This window comes from Aquila chrysaetos, chromosome 10 (genome assembly GCF_900496995.4).
Source record: "Aquila chrysaetos chrysaetos chromosome 10, bAquChr1.4, whole genome shotgun sequence".
Taxonomy (NCBI): domain Eukaryota; kingdom Metazoa; phylum Chordata; class Aves; order Accipitriformes; family Accipitridae; genus Aquila; species Aquila chrysaetos.
The window spans coordinates 23,122,527-23,145,909 of NC_044013.1; the positions used below are offsets into that span (position 1 = coordinate 23,122,527).

At 37.5% G+C, this 23,383-nt stretch overlaps 1 protein-coding gene across 3 annotated transcripts in view; it reads right to left on the reverse strand.

Moving 5' to 3' along the window:
- CLSTN2 (calsyntenin 2) overlaps positions 1-23,383 on the reverse strand; it is a 421,974-nt gene that overhangs the window by 66,658 nt on the left and 331,933 nt on the right. For all 3 annotated transcript variants that reach the window (XM_030028229.1, XM_030028230.1, XM_030028231.1), the window contains exons 6-8: positions 14,918-15,103; positions 9,216-9,464; positions 8,500-8,621 (exon numbers count right to left, since the gene is read on the reverse strand). In XM_030028229.1, the coding sequence (XP_029884089.1) occupies positions 8,500-8,621; positions 9,216-9,464; positions 14,918-15,103 (557 nt within the window). The remainder of the gene's footprint in view (positions 1-8,499; positions 8,622-9,215; positions 9,465-14,917; positions 15,104-23,383) is intronic.

Below are 23,383 nucleotides of genomic sequence, written 5' to 3' on the forward strand. Positions count from 1 at the left end.
TTGCATTGTGACAACACTACTGTGAAGCATAAGAGTTTGCAAACTAATTTGCATGCAAGCTGTGAGCTGCTTTTGTAGCCTTGAAACTCATAATGTGTAATACTTATTTTCACAATAGGTTTAAAAAATATGGATGGCTTAATTACAGCTTTAAATAATGACATTGCTTAATCATACAGATCTGTAATCATACAGATAAAGAACCTGAAAGCCCTGATTATGTACTGTAGCTGCAGCACATCTTTGTGCTGTCATGCTGTAACTTCAATGTGTCTTAGTAAATTAGATCCATAGTTCGTTCATGATGAAATAATTCTATTACAGTCGACCTTTCTTGTTGCTAAATTGCATCAAGCAAGCATGTCAATTCAGTAACACTTGATGATTACAGTTAGGCAGCACTCTGTGTTTATTTTTTAACCGTATAGCTAGAAAGCTGCTCAGTTTTACATTTTTACGTAATTGTCCATCACATGCTTAAACATATGTATTTCTAGGCTCTGCTATTGCCAAGAGACTATCCAGATGTGGAAAGTAAATCAATGGAAAAACACCACCACACTTTCTTCCTGAACTGTGGACATCCAGAAACCATGACTCCACGGCTGTAATAAACAGCTCATGCACATAGGTAAATGAATTTATATTTGTTAACACATGCTATCTCCTAACCTGCATTTGGAATGGCAAAGATGTCAGTCCTACCTTTGTGAAATGCTTCAAACGCTTCCTGAATGCTCCAAAGCCAACCTGCTTTTCTTGAAAGGTAAACAACATAGAGGCCCTAGGAAATTGCCCAAGTAACAGATCTTGCTCTTCAGCAACATTTTCAAAACAGTTTGTGCACATTTTGTACAAACTCTGGTGGCATAACTAATAAATCAGGGACAGTATAAAATATAAATTTTAAAAATAGCCAATAAATAAGAAAACAAATATGACTATTCACCTTCACAGGCATAATTTGATTGAGAGTTTCTGTTCTAGACCTTGTATTTCTAGAGTTCCCTGAGTACTGTAGAAACAAGGCAAGTTAACAAACACTTTAATCCAGCTTGTTTAGGCATATTAATAACTCCATATCAAGATATTATCTAGATAAGAAATTAAATTGATTTGGGGCCTTCCCACAGTATGCTTTAAGAGTGTAATACTTCTCATTATTTCATGGTGCTATAGTCAGTTTTAAATTCTTTTTCATTCCATACAGAATTTTTTTCCTGTGGTTTTGTGGTTTTTTTCCTCTTCCTTGATTTGATTGAAAAATGGGTGTCTTAGGCTCTAAAGGGCATGTTGGTTGCAGTAGTTTTAACATCTAACTTCCCTAGGTAATGAGCATAACTACGTACCTGAGTAAGTTTCTCATGTAAGAGCTGAAAGACAGCACATAATAGGTATCATTTTCAGAAGAGTCAACCCAGCTCACCTTAAGTCTTTGGGAACAGCAGGCCAGCATGAACAGGTTTGAAAATCCTATACCATTGTAATAAAACTGTCATGGTCAGAAAAATGACAAAACTGCAAAATACAGAATACAAATACAGAAAAACACGTCCAAATAATTTCAAGTAAATGCCAATAGATAAATTATAAAATATTTTCTGCAGGCAGGTCAGTTGCTCCTTAAGGGTCATAGAAGTTTTAAAGAAGCACAGAGCAGTCACTGCATTTCATACTGGACTGGACTGGACTGCAGAAATCAGAAATGCACAAAACCAGGCCAATTTATAGGGAATACTTCACAGATGGCCCAAAGGATTTTTTGTATGTCACAAAGCAAGTTCTTGCCAGCCATTATGATTTGTTTGTCAAGATTTTGTTATTAGCAGTGATATTGCAGTTGCATTAAAAATCTGTATTAAACAAGCTTCTTTCAACTGGAATCTCAAAGAGTATTTTCAGCATTTATCAGCACTGCTGACTTGTCCTTGTGCTAGCAAAAGCTGTTTTGAAGCAAGATGCTGCATAAAAACTTGTCAAAATAGCATTTAAGGATGGAAACTGGTAAATAAACTGTGTCAGAATAGACAGACAGAGTAATGCAAGACACTTGGGATGCCGTGGATGCTGCAAAGACTTTTAAAGTCTTGGAATTATTTCATCTCTGTTGCAGGATTAGCATGATTCATTTATCATTTATTTTTTACTGGCTCTCTAAAAAAACACCTAACTTCTTTCTGTTGTTTTATTAAAAACGTATGCATAGAGCAGTGCAGGTCTGCATACCAATTTGTAAAATAAGCGATTAAGAGCATAAGAAACTCTTCTGAGCTTCAAGTAAAAATGAACAACTAAACACCATCATAAAAAAAAAGTTAACTTTCAATAGGGGATCATGCTGGAAAGCATGAGACCGACAAGCCTGAGGTCTTTCATCTAGAAGTGAACTTCAGTGCACAGAGATGATGGAAGCTTGCACCATTCTACCTCCCATGTATACCCTTAACCCTCTAGGACTGAGAATACTAGGTACCTTCCATATATATATTCCCTCTTTTTTTTTTTTCTCTCTGAGTCTCTCAAGGAGGTGGGCACATAGGGCTTTCATAATGTGAATGATTGTCTTCTCAAAACTAGATGTACAAAATCAACCAATTTCTAAAAATCCAGCATATAAGAAGAACTTTCACTCATAAATGCTGTAATTTAATGGAAATAGCTAATTTAACTATGAAAATGTCCAGATACCAAATCCCTTTTGTTTTGCCCTCTTACCATGTAACATACATTTCTTCAAAAGTCAGTTCCTGCTCTATCGTGTCCTTACACAGTAGCTTATTTTAAAAAGTAAACGGGAATGAAGGGCTTGACTGGACAAGACTGCTTGCTACAGGTAGAAGACCCTATTGTGTGTGGTCAGTGAAGGTCTTAAATGCCAACGGAAGGCCTTGACTTGATCCTTCAGCATCTATGTGCACACACAGAGGTAGAATGCATCATATTCAGATTTATCTAAACCTCTTTTTCTAGTTCCTATAATGAAAGTGATTGTTCGGGGCTTTTCTACAATGAAAAGCACTATAGGCTTATTTTGGATTATTCAAAGCAATTTATTTCATCTTAGAAAAGAAACAATAACTTTCTGTATGTTTATCTCTTTTTTGCTGACTTAGAATGACTCCAGATCATGCAGTGCATTCCCTGTTTTTTTAACGGGTTCAATACCAATTTTGCCTGTGGGCTGGAAGACTATTTTCAGTATGATAACATGGGTATAAAACAGAAAATAATTTCCTATTGGGAATAAACACAAGTAGATTAAAAAAAATGTTCATCCATGGCTAAGATCCCTTCTCCTACTCAAAGAAGTATTCCTATTCTGTTGATTTAGCGGAAGGAAAAATACCTCTTGGCTTGATTGTCCTCAATATTAGTATGAGAAACGTAATATCCATGATGAACAGAGTGTGAAATACACTGTACATTGTCCTATTTAATGTTATGTTTTCCACTGTCACCACAGGCCTGAATGCCCTGGTTCACTACTCAAACTATTATTTTTATTTGGTTCTGTGCAGGTTATAGAAAACAGCAGTTAAAATGGACAGAAATTGAGGGAGAGAGTTCTCACTATATAACCAGAAATGGGGAACACACAAGAATTGTCACTTCTTATGGCAGAAATTCGAGGATCAAAAGAGGTTTGTCCTGTGGATGACAATGAGAGAAAGGGGCATTAGTCTGAACTTTTACAACAGAGTTGCTAACAGAGCTCCCTGAAGTGCTTTTGGAAATATCTTTGCATTGAAAGAAAAAGAAGTGAGAAGACTTGATTTTTTTTTTTTTTTTAACATCTCTAGGGTGAAATTCTGCCCTTGTTAAAATCAATGAACATTTTCCCACTGATTTCAAAAGAACTCCATTTCTAATATACATAATCTCATTATAAACTAATCTCTTTTGCAGTCCTGGCATACCTGCATCAAGGAATTTTACAAGGCTGGACACAGCACCAGTGGCTGAAGGGAAACATGATCAGAGATGTAAGTTAAGAAGTTCACCAGCTCCCAAGTCTCCAAGGGTACTTTTGTGCTGTATGGAGATCAGAAAGCTCAGGCCCTTACCAGACCCATCTCACATGCCGTTATTTCCTGTGTGCAACAAGAGGCAGTACAATCTGATCATTTTCTTAAAACCAGTCACACGTCCACAAGATGAGCATATAGGCATATGAGCATCCCAATAGTAGGGAACCCTAAAATAAATTATCACAGCTTTCCAAGAAAAACAAAGAAAAAGTTTTTATATTTCATATGTTATTCTTAGATGGCCCAAATTTATATTTGGCTGCCTAAATAATTCACTTAAAATCACATCTATGTTCCTACCCATTTGAGACAATTAGATGATGATTTAGGTGCCTTTTACTGACTTTGGTGACAAAAGTTTTCATAATAGGTTCTCAGGTTTAAGAGTGTCTTATAGTTAAGTATGAGAAAAGAAATGATAAAAAAGTTGACAAGCACATCATGATACTCAATTTAAACATTTGCATGGGAAACTCAGAAAAAAGGTGAAAAAAAGGTCATGATTCTGAAACAAAGGAAACACCTGCACTTCCAAGGAAATGGGAATAAGTAAAAGGAAGGAAACACCTCTAATGAGGCATCTGTTGCAGTTGTTTGGGAAACCATGCAGTTTTTATTACCCAGCATGCATTATAGACTTGATACTGATTTTCTTTAACATGGTTCCTTCCATACCTTTTCTTCCAGATTACTACTAATGGATTCTCTCACAACTAAGATAGTTAATTTCCAAAAGGATGAAAGTGGGTGAAAAAAACAAACTATATCAATTTCTTTTTTTCCCTGTGTTTCTTGTAAGTAACAAGGATACCTTCATTCTAAAGTCTGTTACCTCTGATTATTAGCACATCTTGCAGACATATTCATCTCATGTGTTAGCAGTTCAATACTAAAGGCACATATGCCCAGGATTATGACACTCTCAGGTCATGCATCCTTAGCACAATAAGTAAAAAATTAGCTTAGCAAAGTCCGTTAAGTGTAAAGTAGCAAATAGGGCTGAATATGCTGAAAGCCATACTGAAAATAAATCCTTAGGTCTATGACCTAACTTAAAGACACAATTTTCCCAGAGCTAACTTGGCAGCCACTACTGTGTGGAGGTTTCAGACGCTTGCTATTCATGACACTTACGATGGCTGCATGTATCACAAGGTTTCATATGAGCTGCTCAGGTGCAGCTATATAAAATGTTACATGACTCCTTGTATTCAGCCAGGAATGGAGTCCGCAAGTAAGATCTGTGCCACACCCACCTGCCACAGAAACAAGATCTAGAACATTAAATTAAATTTGGAATTACAATAAACTCATATTCTTGGTCAGTGCCTTGAAAGAATGAGTATTCTTGAGGACTAGGTAGAGCCCAGAGCAGCTGGTATAACAAATTTTACTACTCTGCGGTAAGAATGATAAATGATTTCACTAGTTTGTGCTTCACCCTATTCCAAGGTCACCAGATTCCTCTTAGAAAAAAACAAGCTACAGATTGTTGTCATAATCATAAAGTGAGCTAATCAATGAAGTACTCTGCCGCATTTTACTCTACTATGGCTGTGCTTGGTACCAACCCTTGAACTTCTTCCAGTCATACATGCAATGGCGTCTACAGCATCCCATATCACAGTGCAGTGCAGGTGGTGAGAAACTGTACAACAGGTAGGTACAGCTTAATTCCCATACTTTTCTTAAAAAAACAAGGAATCTGAGGGTATGCCACTAAAGAATCAACAGTTCCAAAGGTGAGATTTCCAGAGGTATTTCAGTATCTAAATATGCAAATATTCAACTAACAGGATTTTCGGAAGTGTCTAGAGCACTTAATCTACTTGTGAAAATCTAGCCCTAACTTCTTTTCATATTGAGATCCAGAGGAGTTTGTAGCGGGATGTTAACTTGCTTTTTGATGTGGTTTTAAAATATCCTGTGCTTTCTAAGGTAGACCACTCCAGGTAGATATTTAGAAGCTGGCATAATTTTACTACTTTGAAGTGAAAATTTCCGACTGCCTTGTCTTCAAAACCATGCAAGTTCCTTACCAGCCCATTATTCAAATGTGTTTTATTTTCAGTTTCTTTTAATTTATTCCACCATATGGGCCAGATGGAGCTTTGAAGTAGAGGTAAAGAAGCAATTTTTACCTCTTTTTTTACAATTTTTACCAGGTCCCTTCATGAAAAAACTTACAACAGTATCACCATGACAATATAAATTAATCATCATGGAAGTCTCGTCACACAACCCATAACAAACTTTATTTATACTCTAATCTTACATTCTTTTTCAGCTAGAAAGAGCAGTTGAAAATATACTGTGGAAATGAATTGACAGTAGCTGAATGAAAGGAAATTAATGATGTGAGCTAAAAGATCTTTTCTATCTCTAGTTTCCATCATATAGGAGTTTTCAATACTAGTTAGGAAGGTTCTTCCTTCAGTGCCCAACTGCAGCTCAACTTTTCTGTAGTGCTACAATTTGGGAGCATATTTTAGGTTACACAAATAATTATTGGCAGACAGTGAAATAATACGGTTTAGAACCAAACAGTAGAAATAAAAAAAAGTTAATATGTCAAGCACTACTTTGGACTGCCTTTAGTATATGCTCTTGCTGAGATGGCTTCAACAAAATAACTTCTCTCCAGAAACATAACTCAGAGTACACTCGATTAAATCTCAAAATATCTCCAAGGACTTATTCAGTTATCCCTAAGTTGAAATCCTTGGGTTCCTTTAGGATTTACATCACAAACAATGAGTTCCTGTCACCAGATATTTAGGATTCTACTTAAATGTCTAGCTGAAGATGTGAGAAGTTGTCTGCTGGTGCAACTCCCCATGGTTTATTAATTTCAGACAAAATCTGTAGACTTGCCCAAGGTATTCTTTATCCCTTGTTATAGAAAAAATGGCACTTGCACTTAACTAGTTAGATATACAGTCTTAGCATATTGCTTTGAAACAAAGAACCCTCAAATTCATACACTTTTCCCAAATCAATAGACCATCCAGAAGTAGATTTCTGAGATGAGCAGCACTTTCTGCAAGGAAATGATAGTGTCAGAATAGAAATGTAAAGAATATATGTTGCTCATCAATAACATGGATGCTAATCATACACAAAATTTGCTTGATAAGAAAAAACAATAGTTCAGGATACACTGGATTTTTTGTGATATAAGAAAGAAAAAATAATCAGAAAGATGTTAGCATTCCTGTACTTTCCATTTTATGCCATTTTCCTGTCTTTTTTTTAAAGTATAGAAATGATGTGGAGAAAGTAGAGTAAGAAAAAAGTAATTGTAGATGGCAGTAGAGATGAAAAAGTTCTTTCACACAATCAAATACATCCCCCATGAATGGAAAATTATCTTTGACAGTACATTTTTCAGTGTTTTGTCATGGCTAAGTTATAGGAGTTACACACAAATTTCATTTACTGAGAGGACATTGGTCCTTTCTCATTGTAAGGTTATCGAAGTTGATTGCTTTCAAATTTCAAAGTCAAAATACTTCACATAAACTTTGTATTGTCATTAATTTGATGCTTAGTATACAGTTTAGAAATACAAATCCATTTTCAGCACTCAGAACAGCATTATCTGAGGTGACATCAGTTACTTATGACTTGTAATCTTCAATATGATTTAATGTAAATTTTCCCCTCTCTGAACACTGTAAGATCTCATATCAAGTACAGCAGAAACTGCTTCCAAACTGGTTAATGATTTCTTAACACATTCATCTGATAATCACAGCAAAGATAATCTTTTTATATGCATATTGAAGGTGAATTAGGAAAGTAACCATTCCTATATCTACATCTTCAATATCATAATTTTGACTCAAAGACATGAAGAAACTTGCTTTGAGAAAATACTGTTTTGCTGAAGTCTGTCTTCTTTCATCCAAATGATCCTTATCCGGCTTAGAATTAATAAATCTATGAAAGGCAACTCTTATCTCTTTAGTAATAATTTCTTTGCTATATACTCTTCATAATAAGGAGAAATTACATGCGGCACGGCAGATGAAAGTAAAATTCTGCAGATTAGATTTACAGTATATTATAAATGCCTTTCTGTGTGTTGGCATACTCTTTATTAAAAAGGTTTCCATCACTTCCATTGTGCTGATAAAGTATATATTTTTTTTAATGATAAATGGAAAACTTTTAGGGTACTATATGCAATGTCATGTCTCTATCCATTGCTGAAGGATATAAACCTCTATTTACTGTTTAAAATGACTCAATTAAAAAACCTACTGTATAAAATGACTCAATCAAGTTAACTCATTTATCTCTTTTTATGTGGATCCCAATTAGAGTCATAACAGTTACAAGTTGCAACATAATTGCAGTAGACTTCCAATTTCCCAAAGCAGTTACCCTAGGATTTGAGTCCTTCTCTATGATTTCTAAAGGGGATGAAGAGAAGGATGGGTTACAGATAAGAGAAAACCACAGGTACCTGATCCAGTTTCCAGTGGAACTCCGCAGGACGAAAGGTGTCAGCCTGATCAAAGTCTTTGCGCAACAGAAATACTAATCGGCAGTTGTGCACGTACAGGGCATAGTGATGTCGGTTCATCTCTGAAAGGAGGGACCAACAAGATCAGTGATCTGAACTATCAGCAACCCCCTTTTTTTTTAGATGATTGTGTCTGAAAGCAATATACAGCTAAAAGACAAAAACCAACCAAATAAAAAAAATCCAAAATAATTGACATTTCTCAATATCATGGATGATTATGTTTCTCTGGGAAGCCACATACGGTAACCATCTTCCTGAATTATGCTGTATTAGTTTTGTTTATGGAAGTGTTATGTCCAAACTAATAAATAAAATCCAAATCAATACTTAATCTAACTAGTTTCAATGAAGAATTAGAACTGTTTTTCCCAATCTAAATCATAAAAAAAAGTAAACCTAATTTAATTATTTTATCAACCAATTCCTGAAAAATCTACAGACATGTTCACAGAGATTATCCAAGAAGAGAACCAGTGTTGAAACTAAGGTAGACATCAGTCCCCTCAATAAGCTATCAAGTCAGCAATGCTTAGAGTGGCACCATCTGTGCTTAGTAACTTTTTTTTCCGACCAAATTAAATGAGAAGAGATGGTGACACTCTACTAACTTTGTTATGCCCTTTGCCTAACATTTTTTCAATACGCAGACTCACCTGTCTTGTCGGAGTTGCAGAGAATAGTCTCTTTCTCAGCTCTTAATCCTGGACTAGGTCCATGTTTCATCCACAGAGTGATGGTGAAATGATCAGTTAAATTCTTTGGGACTATTCCATCTGGGATTTTGGCTCCTTGCTTTCCATCAAATTTAAAAATCATGTCATTGTTATCCATGAGAAGCCCAGCTGTCCAGTTAGTTGTTGCACTGGGAGATGGTAACAGGTCAATGGCACCTGAGGAAGCTCCTGCAAATGATATATAATGAATAACATGATGAGAGACTAATGAAAAAGCTGTGAAGATTAATTTAATATAGGCCAGGGTTCTGAGTCACGCTCTTTAGATTATTTTTACTACCCAAATTGTCCTACTAACTTCACTGTCAAATCACATACACATTATAAAATACCAACCACAGTAAGCCAGTAGGAGTTATCTAGATTAAATGCATTGCACAGAAAACTACAGAAAATATTTTAAAGTTATCTTTCTTGAAACTTCTCATTATTTTCTAAAACTCATTAATGACATTTCTTCAGTTATTTCGAGAACTGCTAAGACTAAAACCAAATTCTCTCCATCCAGCTGGGAAGCTTTGTATCTTCCCTCCCTGATAGCATGGATATACACGATATGTGGGGGTGATGTGTGCCAAATACAGTACAGTGGGACGAATATAGGACATGTCACCTAATATCCAGTAGACATCCATCGATATTCACGATAATGTTAGTATGAATGTCAATACATACAGAGTATTCACCCTAAAACATATATCACTTTAATGCCAGCTTCTGGCAGATATGTGATGGTTGTAACTCCATGTGTTCTTGTCTAATGATAGATCTAAGACTTTTAAGTGGTAGTCACAATTCAGATTAGCACCCCCCTCCTCCAACCCAAAAGTAAATCATTAACAAAGTGGTCCCCAGCTACACAGTATTTGTTTGTTAGAATTAATTGGGAAAAACAAAAAACAGAAATGGAAAACACTATGGTGCCAAGATCTGATAAAATAGCACAATTCTTTACAGCTCTGTGTTTTGTTACAGCTTAACAATTGTCACTTTTAAAAACATGTAATGAGCTAACCAGAGCCTTTACTTTGCTGCTGAAAGATATCATTTAGCAGAAGGTATGCTTCCCAGAGTAAAAAGCACAAACACTCTTTGTATTCTTGTTGATGCTTTGTCAAGTAAGAATATGGTGAACAAACCGCAACTGCATAAAAAATCCCACACTAGTAAGTTATCCCAGCCTCCTTCAGCATCCAAGGAGAGAAAAAAAGATCCCAACTCTCTGCAGCAGTGTAGAATTTTAAGCCAAGAATGTATGGAATTGTACCTTAGGGTTTTTTTTTAAAAAGTATTATAGTAATGATATGAAAACATTCATATAATTCAGTAACTGAATTTCTTAGACAATTCCCCAAAATTTATTACTGTAAAATGATGTTATTTTGAAGTGATAGTAATATCAAACCTAACACCTACATATTTAGAATTTGAGCACAGAGACAAGATGTATTTATTTTATAAATTGTAATTCTGGATAATACACCACACTGCACTGCTTAATACACAGGTGTTATCAACAGGAATACATCAAAATCAATTTATCTAGATGGCACAATTTGTGATAAACTTCCTATTTTTTTCTTAATTCAAGCCACTAAAAAATAAAATTACTTACACAGGATAAGTAGAACCATAATTTTTCTCAATCAATTTCCTTTTCTGTTAACCTTTATGATCATTTTTTAAACTTACAGAAGGAACAGAAATTGCTTGCACCATGATGTATATCAAAGGAAATATGCTTTTAAATGGGCACATGCTTATATTGGGTAAATTATGGGCTCAAAGAAGCAGCTTCATGCTTCCCTCTCTCTATTTGGAGAGATCTATTTTTTCCACTGGAATGAATCTGTGGAAAAACTCCAAAATGGGAGTCTTTCATATTGCTTGTTAAACTCTGATTCAGCAAGATACTCAAGTAAACTACCTTATTTTCCCAACTGAAGGTCAGGCTTGTGTAAGAGCATTTGGGTAATCAGTACCAAGCTCAACAGGTTCTACTTTATCTGCCCATATTTTTATGGAGATTTATGGGTTACTTTGGAACCTCATCCTGTTAGCGTGTGTTAATCCTGCCCTGAGAACAACTATTGGATTATGTGCTTGGGAGATTTAGCTGGAAGAAATCATAGTGTTTCGATCCTAATAAATCCAACCAGCATCCCAAGCTGCTCAGCCATGTACATACACAGACCTGGAGCAATACAAACAGGATGTATCTGGAGGTGTTCCCAGAAGAGTCTTATCATGCTACTGGATCAGCGCCCTTCCAAAATGTAGTGGCTGATGCCCTTTTCTTCTAAAATGTTTCCAGAACGATGCAGGAGCCACTGCATTAAGCACAGTTTTTGACTGAGACCCCTGAGGTACACCTTGCATATTAAAGTGCTTGTTTTCACAAGCAGCTTACCGAGTTGGCCCCACCTCCTCTCCCCACCCTGCATGTTTGTGCTGCAAACTTTGTGCCAGGATAAGCACATACTGACACTGCTTGCTGAATTGGACCAGACTGGTGGCTTAGCTGGAAGCTAACCTTCCAAATAAAACCAAGCCCAAATGATTACTTTTCAATCAGATCACAACAAATTTCTTTGAGCCTCCTGCAAAGCTACACAACCCAGGATGAAGGAGAGAGGGCAGGATCTACCCTCTTAGCTGGAGCATGGCCTTGAATCTGATACTCAGTGTCTCCATACTTCAGTTTCCTGTTTGCCATGTGTGAGAATTAGCAATCCCATTATTTTCCATTTTATCTACATTTAGAGGGAAAGAAGACAGCACCATAGCCATCTTTCCACCATATTCTAGGCTCCTTAACTGATTTTTTTTTCAGTGAGATTTATTCTGGATATGTTTTTGCAGTCCAAATTGTGTTTTTTATACATTCTTTATTTTTTATTATTGTCGGATGACAGGGTGAAAAAATGTTTGCTAAAATGCTGTGAGACACAACACTAATAACTCCTTGACTTTAAAGTTACTCAATTGTAATTTGACTGCCCATCTTGACTGTCAAAGTGAGTGCAAATCACTGGATTATTGAAAAGCAGACTTAAACCATCAGTCATATAAAAAATGAATTTTAATGCACTGTCCTTAGCATCTGAATTCTCTAGATTTCCAACAGATAAATGAAGAAATGAGCACAGGATTTATAAACTCGGTCCTTAATTATAGAGAGACAATCTTCCGTTTTATATAGCGCAAATGAATATTTGTATGTGATCATTCAGTTCTGCACTTTCTGCAATCTCACAGTGCTTTACTGGTAGAAAAAAACCTCAGTGTTTTCTTCCTTTTCAAAGAATTTATTCATCCAATCCTTAGATACAATAAGGTCATTTCTGGGAGAAAACTGATATCCAGAAATAATTTAACCTGCTTCCATAAGAGTTCTCTCTACATTAAAGATGGTAATAAAAACTAAATACCAAAGTGTAAGCCAGTCCAAATGCAATTCTGATGTAAAGTTCATTGTCATTTACAACCTTTTTATCAAAGTCCTTTTACAAGTTTCTACCCTGCCTATTCTCTGTGAAGATATGGAAACCTTGGACAAAAAAAATATTCTTTCAGCAATGAGAATTTCCTGCCCCACTTACATATAGTTTTTACATTCTATTTATTTTCTCAAGTGCTTTTCATTCTGTTCCTTCATAGATGTGCTGAGTAAAAACTGGAAGTTCAGCAGTAATGTTAGACAGTACATCTGTCCACCTGCTCAAAGGCTGCCTGCAACTACTATAATGGCATTGACAGACCTGCTGAAATGTTTTTGATCATTCTGCTTTTCACCAGCTTCAGCTTACACGTGGCGGAGACAATGAATTAAGATTGGAGTAGTATTGGGAAACACCTAGTTTATTCAGAAGAAAAAGAGAAAGACTTGAAATTCTCTTCTCTACTGCTTAAGTGTCAGCAGGTAAGGTAGTCAAGCCATTCTCTACAAACTGAACCCCATAGACTTTTCACAACCTTCCTCAACCAAGGATTTTTACACCAGCAGAAGGTACCTACTTTCAGTCATACACTTAAAATGATAACATTGTTGGATATAGTTGCTATTGGTGTTTTATGTTAATGTAATCATTTGGTCATTTAGATCTTGTATGTAGTGATCTGCTCTGAATGATTGCGCCATTTGCAGTTCAGGTCTGTAACAGGCATAAAGCAATGTTCTTTTTGCTGCCAATACAGGTTCTTAGAGGAGGCAAAAGTACTTGACTTTATCTATAACATATTTATTTTTATTAAAATGCTAGTATTTTATGAAATCAAGTCCCTGATAGGTCACATAACCTTGCTTAACCTCTCACTTTTAATGTCATTAACACAACGAAGATGCATACTGTTGGCAGATGGGTTTTCTCCTGCTTTTCTAGGATCCCAGTCAGCTGGATAAAGACACAGCATTAAAATTATGATTGTTTCTGTAATCTTAACTGAGCAATTTTCAGGTTGAAAATATTCAGATTTTACGAGAATGCTACTACTCCCACTCACCTTTACCTCACTTTCCCAATCTCCACAGGTAATTGGTAAGAGTAACTGCGAACTATTTTACCCTGGGAATTGGCTCTCCTTTTTAAATAATTTAGTAACACTGGCTGAAAATTTTCATTTACAAAATTATTTCTTAAAGGTTAGTGTATTGATCTTAACATATCTGCAACACCGTTGTGTGGTTATCAAAGCAAATATAAGCCATACACCAAAACCGTAAACCAAAATCCATGCATTTAAATGGAAAAAAATTGTACATTTGCTACTGTAGCTCAGACAGGAGCCAGGCAAAGAGACATTTTGGTGAAGATGGGAATCAATGCTCCACACCATCAGGGCATCAGATGAGGTCTCTAAGAAGATGGGATTTTAGAAGAGGAGGAGAGACAGCAGATCTCAAAAGGCAAAAGATAAACAGCTTAATGTGTGGCTATTGCTTTGCCATACACATAATCTTAAAGTCACAAAAATACAGCAGTATCTTCAAGTATTTAATCTACCTTTCAAAATTAATTTGTATCTTTTAGAGCAAGTTATCAAAAAGGAGGAAAAAGGAAGAAAATAACAAGGCAACCTTTCTTTACCAGGATACCTCTTTTCTGAAATTCATGTTTCTTAAATATTTTTGCTCAAATGATTGCCCCAAATGTTCCTTTACTTTTTGTTTGTTTTTACTCTAGCACAGTAATTAGCAGCAGAACAGAAAGCTGAGTCAGGAAAACTGAAACACAAGACAGACATTCAATACTCATCAAATCCTATGGTCTTCCTATAATGGCAAATCTATACCTGAAATCTCACTAACACTGTCACACCAGTATTAGTAGCAGAGGGAAGAAAGAGTGAAAAAGAGGTGAAATGAGGAAAGAGAAAAAATAGAGAAAGGAAGAGAAGCAGGAGAGAAAAAAATTAAATCAGGGAGAAGGTATGAAAAAGAGTGAAAAGAAATGGAAAAGAAAAATGGAGCACCAGTCAAATACCACCACTCCCTTCATTTTCATTGCTACAATCCAAAATGAACCAGCTGAACGAAATTCATGTATTGCATGCTTACAGGTCACAAGGAATTGGCGCTTCATCTGGAAAAATATTATATCAACTGAAAGCCATATTCATACCACATAATTTCTGCAGAGATTTTTCTGAGTACGTTTCACGATCACAGCCCTTTCCAATGTAATTGGTCTGTAATTCAATGGTGGTATGTATTGAGGAAACTGGTCCATCACATGTTTCTAGACGAATGCTGGGAAACAAAGGTATGCTGCCAGAACCAGGCTTGTATTCAATCCGTTTGTTCCAGTCTGAAAAAAAACAACAAAAAGATACAAGACTGGTTAAAAAAAGGGAAGGGAGTTATACAATTTTACATAACATATTCTTCTCAAAGGTCACTGTCTAAGACAAAAATAAAAGTTTCTGAACTTGGCATCAATAAGTTACTGTCCTAAAAAATTGGGGTTTGCCCCTCTTTGTAAAAGAGTGTCAAACTCAATTAAGTAATGCTACTGCTGCTAGAGTCACACAAGCATGGGGTACATACATATCCTGACAAGAAGTGCTAATTGGTGTCAGTCTGGATCTCCAATGTCCATGTGACTGATTACAAGCCAGCTCTACAGGGATGAGGCTGTCTGCTGCACTGAATTTGGTCAGATTTCATAGTTTTGTGATACAGAACAAATATCTCCAAGGACCAGGCTATATACATCAGTCTCACTGGACTGTGACCAAAAGATAATATAACACATCTGTAGTGCCACTCCTTGTCTTTAAATGTCTTACTAATTTTGTGAAGTATTAATGACAAAAAGTTACAGCTGAAAGGACTACTCGTGCTTTCAGCCAGATCTGACTAATCTGTGGTCTTGCTTATCCAGATGTCTCATAGCCCACAACATTTAAACAATCACCTGCCTTAGGCAGCCACCTGGACATGCCATAAGTACTACTATGCTTCTCAACTGAGGCATTTAATTTTTAAATCCAATTAATTATGGTATTTGCAACCTGCTTTGGAGAAAACCCAAACAAGCAGCATTAATTAACGTGTATTTCAGCTATCCTTACAGTTTACATTTTCATAGAAGGGTTTGGGTTGGAAGGGACCTTCAAAGATCACTTAGTCCAACCCCCCTGCCACAGGCAGGGACATCTTTCACTAGACCAGGTTGCTCAAAGCCCCATCCAATCTGACCTTGAACACTTCCAGGGACAGGGCATCCACACCTTCTCTGAGCAACCTGTTCCAGTGTCTCACCATTCATACAGTAAAGAATTTCTTCCTTATATCCAACCTAAATCTACCGTCTTTCGGTTTAAAACTGTTACCTCTTGTCCTGTCACTACAGGTCTCGGTAAAAGGTTTCTCTCTGTCTTTCTTGTAGGCCCCCTTTAAGTACTGGAAGGCTGCTATAAGGTCTCCCCGGAGCCTTCTCTTCTCCAGGCTGAACAACCCCAACTCTCTCAGCCTTTCCTCATAGGAGAGATGTTCCAGCCCTTTGGCCATTTTTGTGGGCCTCCTCCTTGTTGCTCTTACAGGTTCATAACTCTCATACATTTTAGCCAATTCCAGCCAAGTTGCCACACAACATAAATAAGAATGCCACATTAATACAGAGATGCAAATAGTTAATTATTTTGAAGTCACAAAACTATTCAACTCTGCTACCTAATGTGTACATCTGTGTATCTGTAAAATTTGTCAAAAGAAGTACTCCTGCATACACAGCTGAAGTTTCTTTGACTTTTTTTTAGTCCTAGGTAAAAGAGGACTAGATAAATGGAAAAATTCTAGGTCCTGGCAGTCAATGAAATCTCTTAAAGCAAATGGACAGAGACATTCTTTCTAAATATCAGTGGAAGGAAAAGTAATTTTTATACATATATATATATATATATTTAGTAGGTGAAGAAGTTTGGTGTTTCTCAACAGACCTCATTTTCAGAAAGCTTGAAAAAAGGTGCTCTCTCCCACCATCTCAAACTGGATTAAAAATTTACAAGAAAATCTGAAAGTCCATGCAAACATTTTGAAATGTAGAGCAAACATTAGTCCAGACAAAGGAGATAGGATGCTGACAGTGACTAGTCTGCATTACAAAATTATCAGATTTTCTTCATGACTTTTAATCCAAATAGTAATCATGTAGCATTTTGTTCTCAAGGGGAAGGTGAGACTTCATGGAACATTTTGAAAGTATGTTTAATATCTATTTTTACTAAAATCTTTAGGACTTGTGCATCACTGACTAAAAGACAACTATGACTACTTTACTGCCTGTGCACACATCAGCTGAGTTGCTATTTCAGTAGTAATTTTCAGGTAATAATATTCAGCCCATTCATTCCATATTAAGTTAGATTTGATCTGCAGTATTGCATAATTTGTCTGCAATTGCCAACTTAAACAGTTCCCTTAGAATTTCAAGTATCATCTAAGGTACATCATTACAATAACAGATTTCTGTTCCCTATCCATTCCAGAAACTCGAGGTTAACATTTTTCCAATCGAACAAGAGCAGCAAATTCTTTCAGATACTTAAGGTAAAAATAAAGTAATTTGCTCGTTTGTATACAAGCTACTAATATACAAATTACTGATCTTTATAGTCTCTTATTCACCAGTTAAAATGTTATAATCCTCTACCCCAAAGGAAAAATAAAGTCTCATAAGTATCTGAAACATTTCTGACTATCTCAGCAGCTTTCAGGTTTCAGCCACGTTTTCATTTCTCTGCTATATCAAATTAACCGGCACTCATGCAAAATATTCATTAGGGCATGCAAGATGTGACTGAATTATTAATTGTAACATATCTGCAGCTGCATACTCACCTCCAGTTATATGAAGAATATCTTATAAAAAACATGCTATATAAAATGCCATTACTCACAAGGAAGAATAATGGAAGACCTCTATTTCTGCCACATGAACATCCCTTGGATTGGAAGAGGTATTTCATTTCACAGTATTACCTTTCAACTTGGCAGAAATGGTAATTTGTACCCAGAGATCATAAACACTGAACGTTCTAAATCACTCGCATTTATCTCAGCTCTAAATTGTAAAACATCAACTAGACTTGAACCTTTGTACCTTGGTCCTCTGCAGCACCATAGACCAATCCTCATCCTAAATCCCACTAGCACTTCTTTCACTGACTTAGTGCAGATTTAGGAAGTCAACCAAAGAGTCCCCCTCCATACAGAAGGCATTCCCAGGCAGGCACGAGGCGATACTGGAGTATGATACAATTCTGAGATAGCAGTACAGTCCTTAAAGGTAGCAATAGCTCTGATACAAATCAACTGGCTTATTTATATACTACCTGCCCCCGTGGCATTTCAGCACCCCAGAGGTGTTGAAGCTGAGGCCAGCACCCTCTGTATCTCACCCCCAGTAAAGTTAGTAATGTTGGAAAGTGCATAGAGTCAGAACAAGCAAGAAGTGGTGTCAGTGTGAACAGCTTATTGTGATAAAACCCAAAGTCTTTCATTTAATTTTGAATGTGGTGAAGATCATTATTTTTCTTTCTCCCAGAATAACATCCTGTATTGGACACATTCAAAAGATCAGCACCTTCACCTCAGGAATGTGGTGGCACTTTTTCGATTCCTCTAGAACTGACTCAGAAGAAGAGTCTTATGTAACCTCATTCTACAAAAGCCTCTGAATTTCAGATATTTAAAAACTGTATCTTAAAATGTGACTCATGTCTAGCGTTATGCAAACAGTCAAAAGATACATAATCCCATCTGAAATGGTAGGTTGCACTAGATTAGCTAAACTCAACCAACATGGTTCCTCCTTTGACACAAACTGTCATGCAACACCACCATATTACAGTGCCAACTTATTAAGGTAAGCACTGTCTCCTCAGTAAGGGGGGAAGACTAATCCCATGGGAAAAGTTTGACTAAAACTAGCCCTGTTTAGTCCTGCAGAAGACAGCTTTTGTTTGGATTTTTTAATCCAATAGGCTTTTGCTTGCCACTTGTGGTATAAAGCTCTTTCAGACAATATAACACAGCCCCAGCTGGATTATACCTCCAACATAACAACATTAGAGTGTAAATATCACAATGTCATTTGTGGTTCAGATTTCATCAATTATAAAACAACTATGTAGACTTGGATCTCAATCTCTGAGATACTCAAACTATTCCAAGATCAAAATGGATCAAACATCGGTGACAGTTTGAGCCTTTAAAAGTAAATCCCAATGCACTAAATAAATTTTCCTTTTAACAGAAGGATAATGTAGAGACTTCCCTTGATCTCCACACTAAACAGTTTTGTACATGACTCTCTTTCCTTGTGATCCATGTATTATATTTTAATTCATTTCTAATGCTTGATGACACTAAGAATGATTTAATCTGATTTTTCCTTGAAAGAGTATAGCACTCATGCAGAGGAGGTATGACCTGATTCATGTCTCCTCCTACATGCCTGTGGCCATGAACTTTGATTCCACCTCATGACATTAAAAATGCTGTGAAGGTAATGAAAGACAATTGCAACACAACTACTATGCCAGTGAAATGCAAAACTTCTCTCATGTTGGACTGAAGATGTACATCCTGGCAGCTAAATGTAAGATAAAATTTATGTAGTGCTATTAGTGAGTCTCTGCAGCATCTCTACAAAATAGCTGGAACATAAGGTTCCCAGAGCAATGTAATTGCTAGATCTTCTGTTTCGTCTACAGCATCTTCGCATCTGTCCTATCTATGTAGGCTGGATACTTGGCTAAAGGTTATTCTGCTGGGTTTTTTTTTGGTTTTTTTTTTTTTTTTTAATCTTATACACTTCACAGCTTTGCTAAAGTATTTGGTTTTATTAAACATTTTGCTCTCTATTAATTTGAAAATCTGAAACTATCTAGAATAAATAAAAATATCAGTATACACAAAGTATTTCAAAAAAGATCAGAAATGTCTCTGTAGTTTTGCCAAAAGTACACTTATTTTCATGATTTATGAAACTCCCTGTATCTTAAAAGCAGCAGCCAGGCAGCTCTAGGTGCTGTACAATGATATTTGGAAGAGCAGTGCACTGTCCTCACAAAACTATAATTTTCTTTCAACACCACTGATAGAAAAAAATGCTTTTTCTCTTGGGAACCAAGTACCGAGCTTTACAACAGGTGCCACAACTCCTACCATTGCTAGCAGACATGTATTGTGCTAGGGAAGTTTGGTAGAAATTATGCCAAAATTGAAACAAAATTTAAGTATCAGCTAGGATCATGCTTCTTGTGTGTGTTCAATAACAGACATAGATACCATAAAAAGCAACCATAAATACCTGTTAGGATATTTTTTATTAAATTATATTGCCCCCCTATTTTAAAATTAACTTTTATATATATAATTTACATATGTACATACATATATATCCATACATATATACATACACATATATACACATGTATACATAAAATATGAATGTTTTTAACCAACATTGCAAAATAATCTTTAAAGTTCTGTTCATTTTTTTTCAGGGGAAAAGATAATTTCACATCTAGCACCACTAGCCATATAACAAAATTTAAAAAAACCAAACCTAATAAATATTTCTAGTTTTGACAGCTAATCTACAAGCTAGTAACATACAAATGACAGGAATGCTAAATCTGATGCCACATATATTAAGGATGCTAAATACAATGAGTGATTTGTTAAGGAAAGGATAATCAGAACATCTGACCCAGTTAAAACCTCTGCACCGCGAAGAGAAGACTAAAACTTACTTCCAAAGCCCTTCTAAGGCACCATGGCTTGCTAAGAGATTTGAATGCAGATCTCATAAGCATAAATAAACATCCATATACACCATTTCTTTCTGCAGTATGCTGATAGATTAAAACACATAAAAAATAGAGACAGACAGAAATTTGGACTACTGCAGGATAGTGTACAAGTTTGCTGTTGCAGGAGTTAGTGAACCATAATGGAATAGCAGTTGTGCCTGAACTAGTGACACCGAATATGCCATCGAGTGATAAAACCCCAAGCCCTAATGGTGCGTAATTATGCAAAATAAACATGTAAGAATCTAAAAAAATAGGAAACAACAGCATAGGCTAAACTATTATTTGTTGTGAGACTGCATTTAAATAATAATAGATATTTCCTGGAGCAGACTGGGTGTCAGAGCCCCAAGAGCTCTAATAAGCCCTTATAAGCCTCCACAAGCCTCACTTCAGGCCTCCATTTGCACCCATGGGCCAGGAGGTTTATTTAAGCTCAGCCCCAGGTCTAGCCATAGGGACCTTTGTGGTGGGTTGACCCTGGCTGAATGCCAGGTGACCACCAAAGCTGTTCTATCACTCCACCCCCGCCCCCCCTCAGCTGGACAGGGGAGAGAAAATATAACAAAGGGCTTGTGCGTTGAGATAAGGACAGGAGAAATCACTCACCAATTACCATCACAGGAAAAACAGACTCAGCTTGGGGAAAATTAACTCAATTTATTACAAATCAACCAGAGTAGGGTAATAAGAAATAAAACCAAATCTCAGAACACCTTCCCTCCACCCCTCCCTTCTTCCCAGGCACAACTTCACTCCCAGATTCTCTACCAACCCCCCCAGCAGCGCAGGAGGACGGGGAATGGGGTTTACGGTCGGTTCATCACACTTTATCTCTGCTGCTTCATCCTCCTCAGGGGCACAACTCCTCACACTCTTCCCGTGCTCCAGCGTGGGGTCCCTCCCACAGGAGACAGTCCTCCACGAACTTCTCCAGCGTAGGTCCTTCCCACAGGCTGCAGTTCTTCACGAACTGCTCCAGCATGGGTCCCTTCCATGGCGTGCAGTCCTTCAGGAGCACACAGCTCCAGCGTGGGTCCCCCACGGGGTCACAAGTCCTGCTAGAAAACCTGCTCCGTGGGCTCCTCTCTCCACAGATCCGCAGGTCCTGCCAGGAACCTGCTCCAGCGCGGGCTTCCCACGGGGTCACAGCCTCCTTCGGGCACCCACCTGCTCTGGTGTGGGGTCCTCCCCAGGCTGCAGGTGGATAGCTGCTCCACCGTGGACCTCCCTGGGCTGCAGGGGTACAGCCTGCCTCACCATGGTCTTCCCCACAGGCTGCAGGGGAATCTCTGCTCCGGCGCCTGGAGCATCTCCTCCCCCTCCTTCTTCACTGACCTGGGGGTCTGCAGGGTTGTTTCTCTTACATGTTCTCACTCCTCTCTCTGGCTGCCGTTTCTGTGTCTCCCACAACCTTTTTTCCCTTCTTAAATCTGTTATCACAGAGGCGTTACCACTGTCGCTGATTGGCTCAGCCTTGGCCAGCGGCGGGTCCATCTTAGAGGCGGCTGGTATTGGCTCTGTTGGACATAGGGGAAGCTTCCAGCAGCTTCTCACTGAAGCCACCCCTGTAACCCCCCCCACTACCAAAACCTTGCCACACAAACCCGATACAACCTTTTATGCAGAAGTCAACCCATGGACTGGCTTTCTGGCTTGACAGCCTGGCCTCATCACTACAGACCTGCCCAGTGACCTGATCCTAACTCTCATCTATGGATCGACTTCCTGGGACCTGCCTCCTCACCATGAACATGCCTGAGGATCTGGACTCTTGGCTGAACCTGGCCCCCATCTCTGGGTCTGCCCTGCTCACCTCGGTTGGGTTAGGGGTTGGCCCTTGATGATGAAGGCTCTGCCAGCTCTGTTATCAAAAGTGGCTCCTGGCTTGCCTTCCTTTAGGGAGTAGCCCTGCTCTTGCTGCTCCTTGACACCAGGTTTAGATGTGGTTAGACTTCTAATGTTTTCAGAAGGAGAAACTACCACAAAAAGATGTCATTATGGGAAGAGGCAGCTTCCTAGTTATCCTAGAGAACAAGGGCTGTGACAAGTGTTTGGATCCTGCTATTCCAAGGGATTTCTCTGCTGAAGAGTACACAAAAGAGCTTCTCAAATTCCAAAAGACAGGCTCTGAAACACCACACGGACTACTTACTGAAATCAATTGAACTGAGGATGTCAAAACTCATGTAGAAAGTCTGCAATTTTTAAGCCTATGGTGTAAGAATTTGTGGAAGATATTACATGCAGAGGAAAAAAAAAATCATAGGGAAAAGCTTCAAACCTAACTGGATATCCTGTAGTGCTTTAACTTTTGACCAGAGGAAACATTAATGGAACCACCATCTGTCAGCTACATCTCAGAGATAAGAAATTTCTCAATGAAATTATAATTGCCCCAGTGAAGCTCATGGAGATCTTGCAGTGAAAAATTTAAAAAAGGAAAGAATTTTTTTGTAGTTGTAAATGCAGAAAGGCGAACAAAGGAGTGAACTTCCACAGAGGTATTTGGAAATAAGGATCTAGTTAAATAGGTCTAAAATGAATGGTTTCTTACATCCGTTAAGATGGAAAAGACAGGCTTTAATATTGCAACTGTAACATATACACAGAACTGCCCAACGAGAGGGCAATAATGGGTTACTCTGAAAATGTAAAGTTCATGGTACACAGGGAATTGACTAGTAAAGATCCCTGTGAATCTGCCTCGGGATTGTTATTTGATATTTCCATTAATGGTCTTGGCACAAACCCAGGACTGTGTT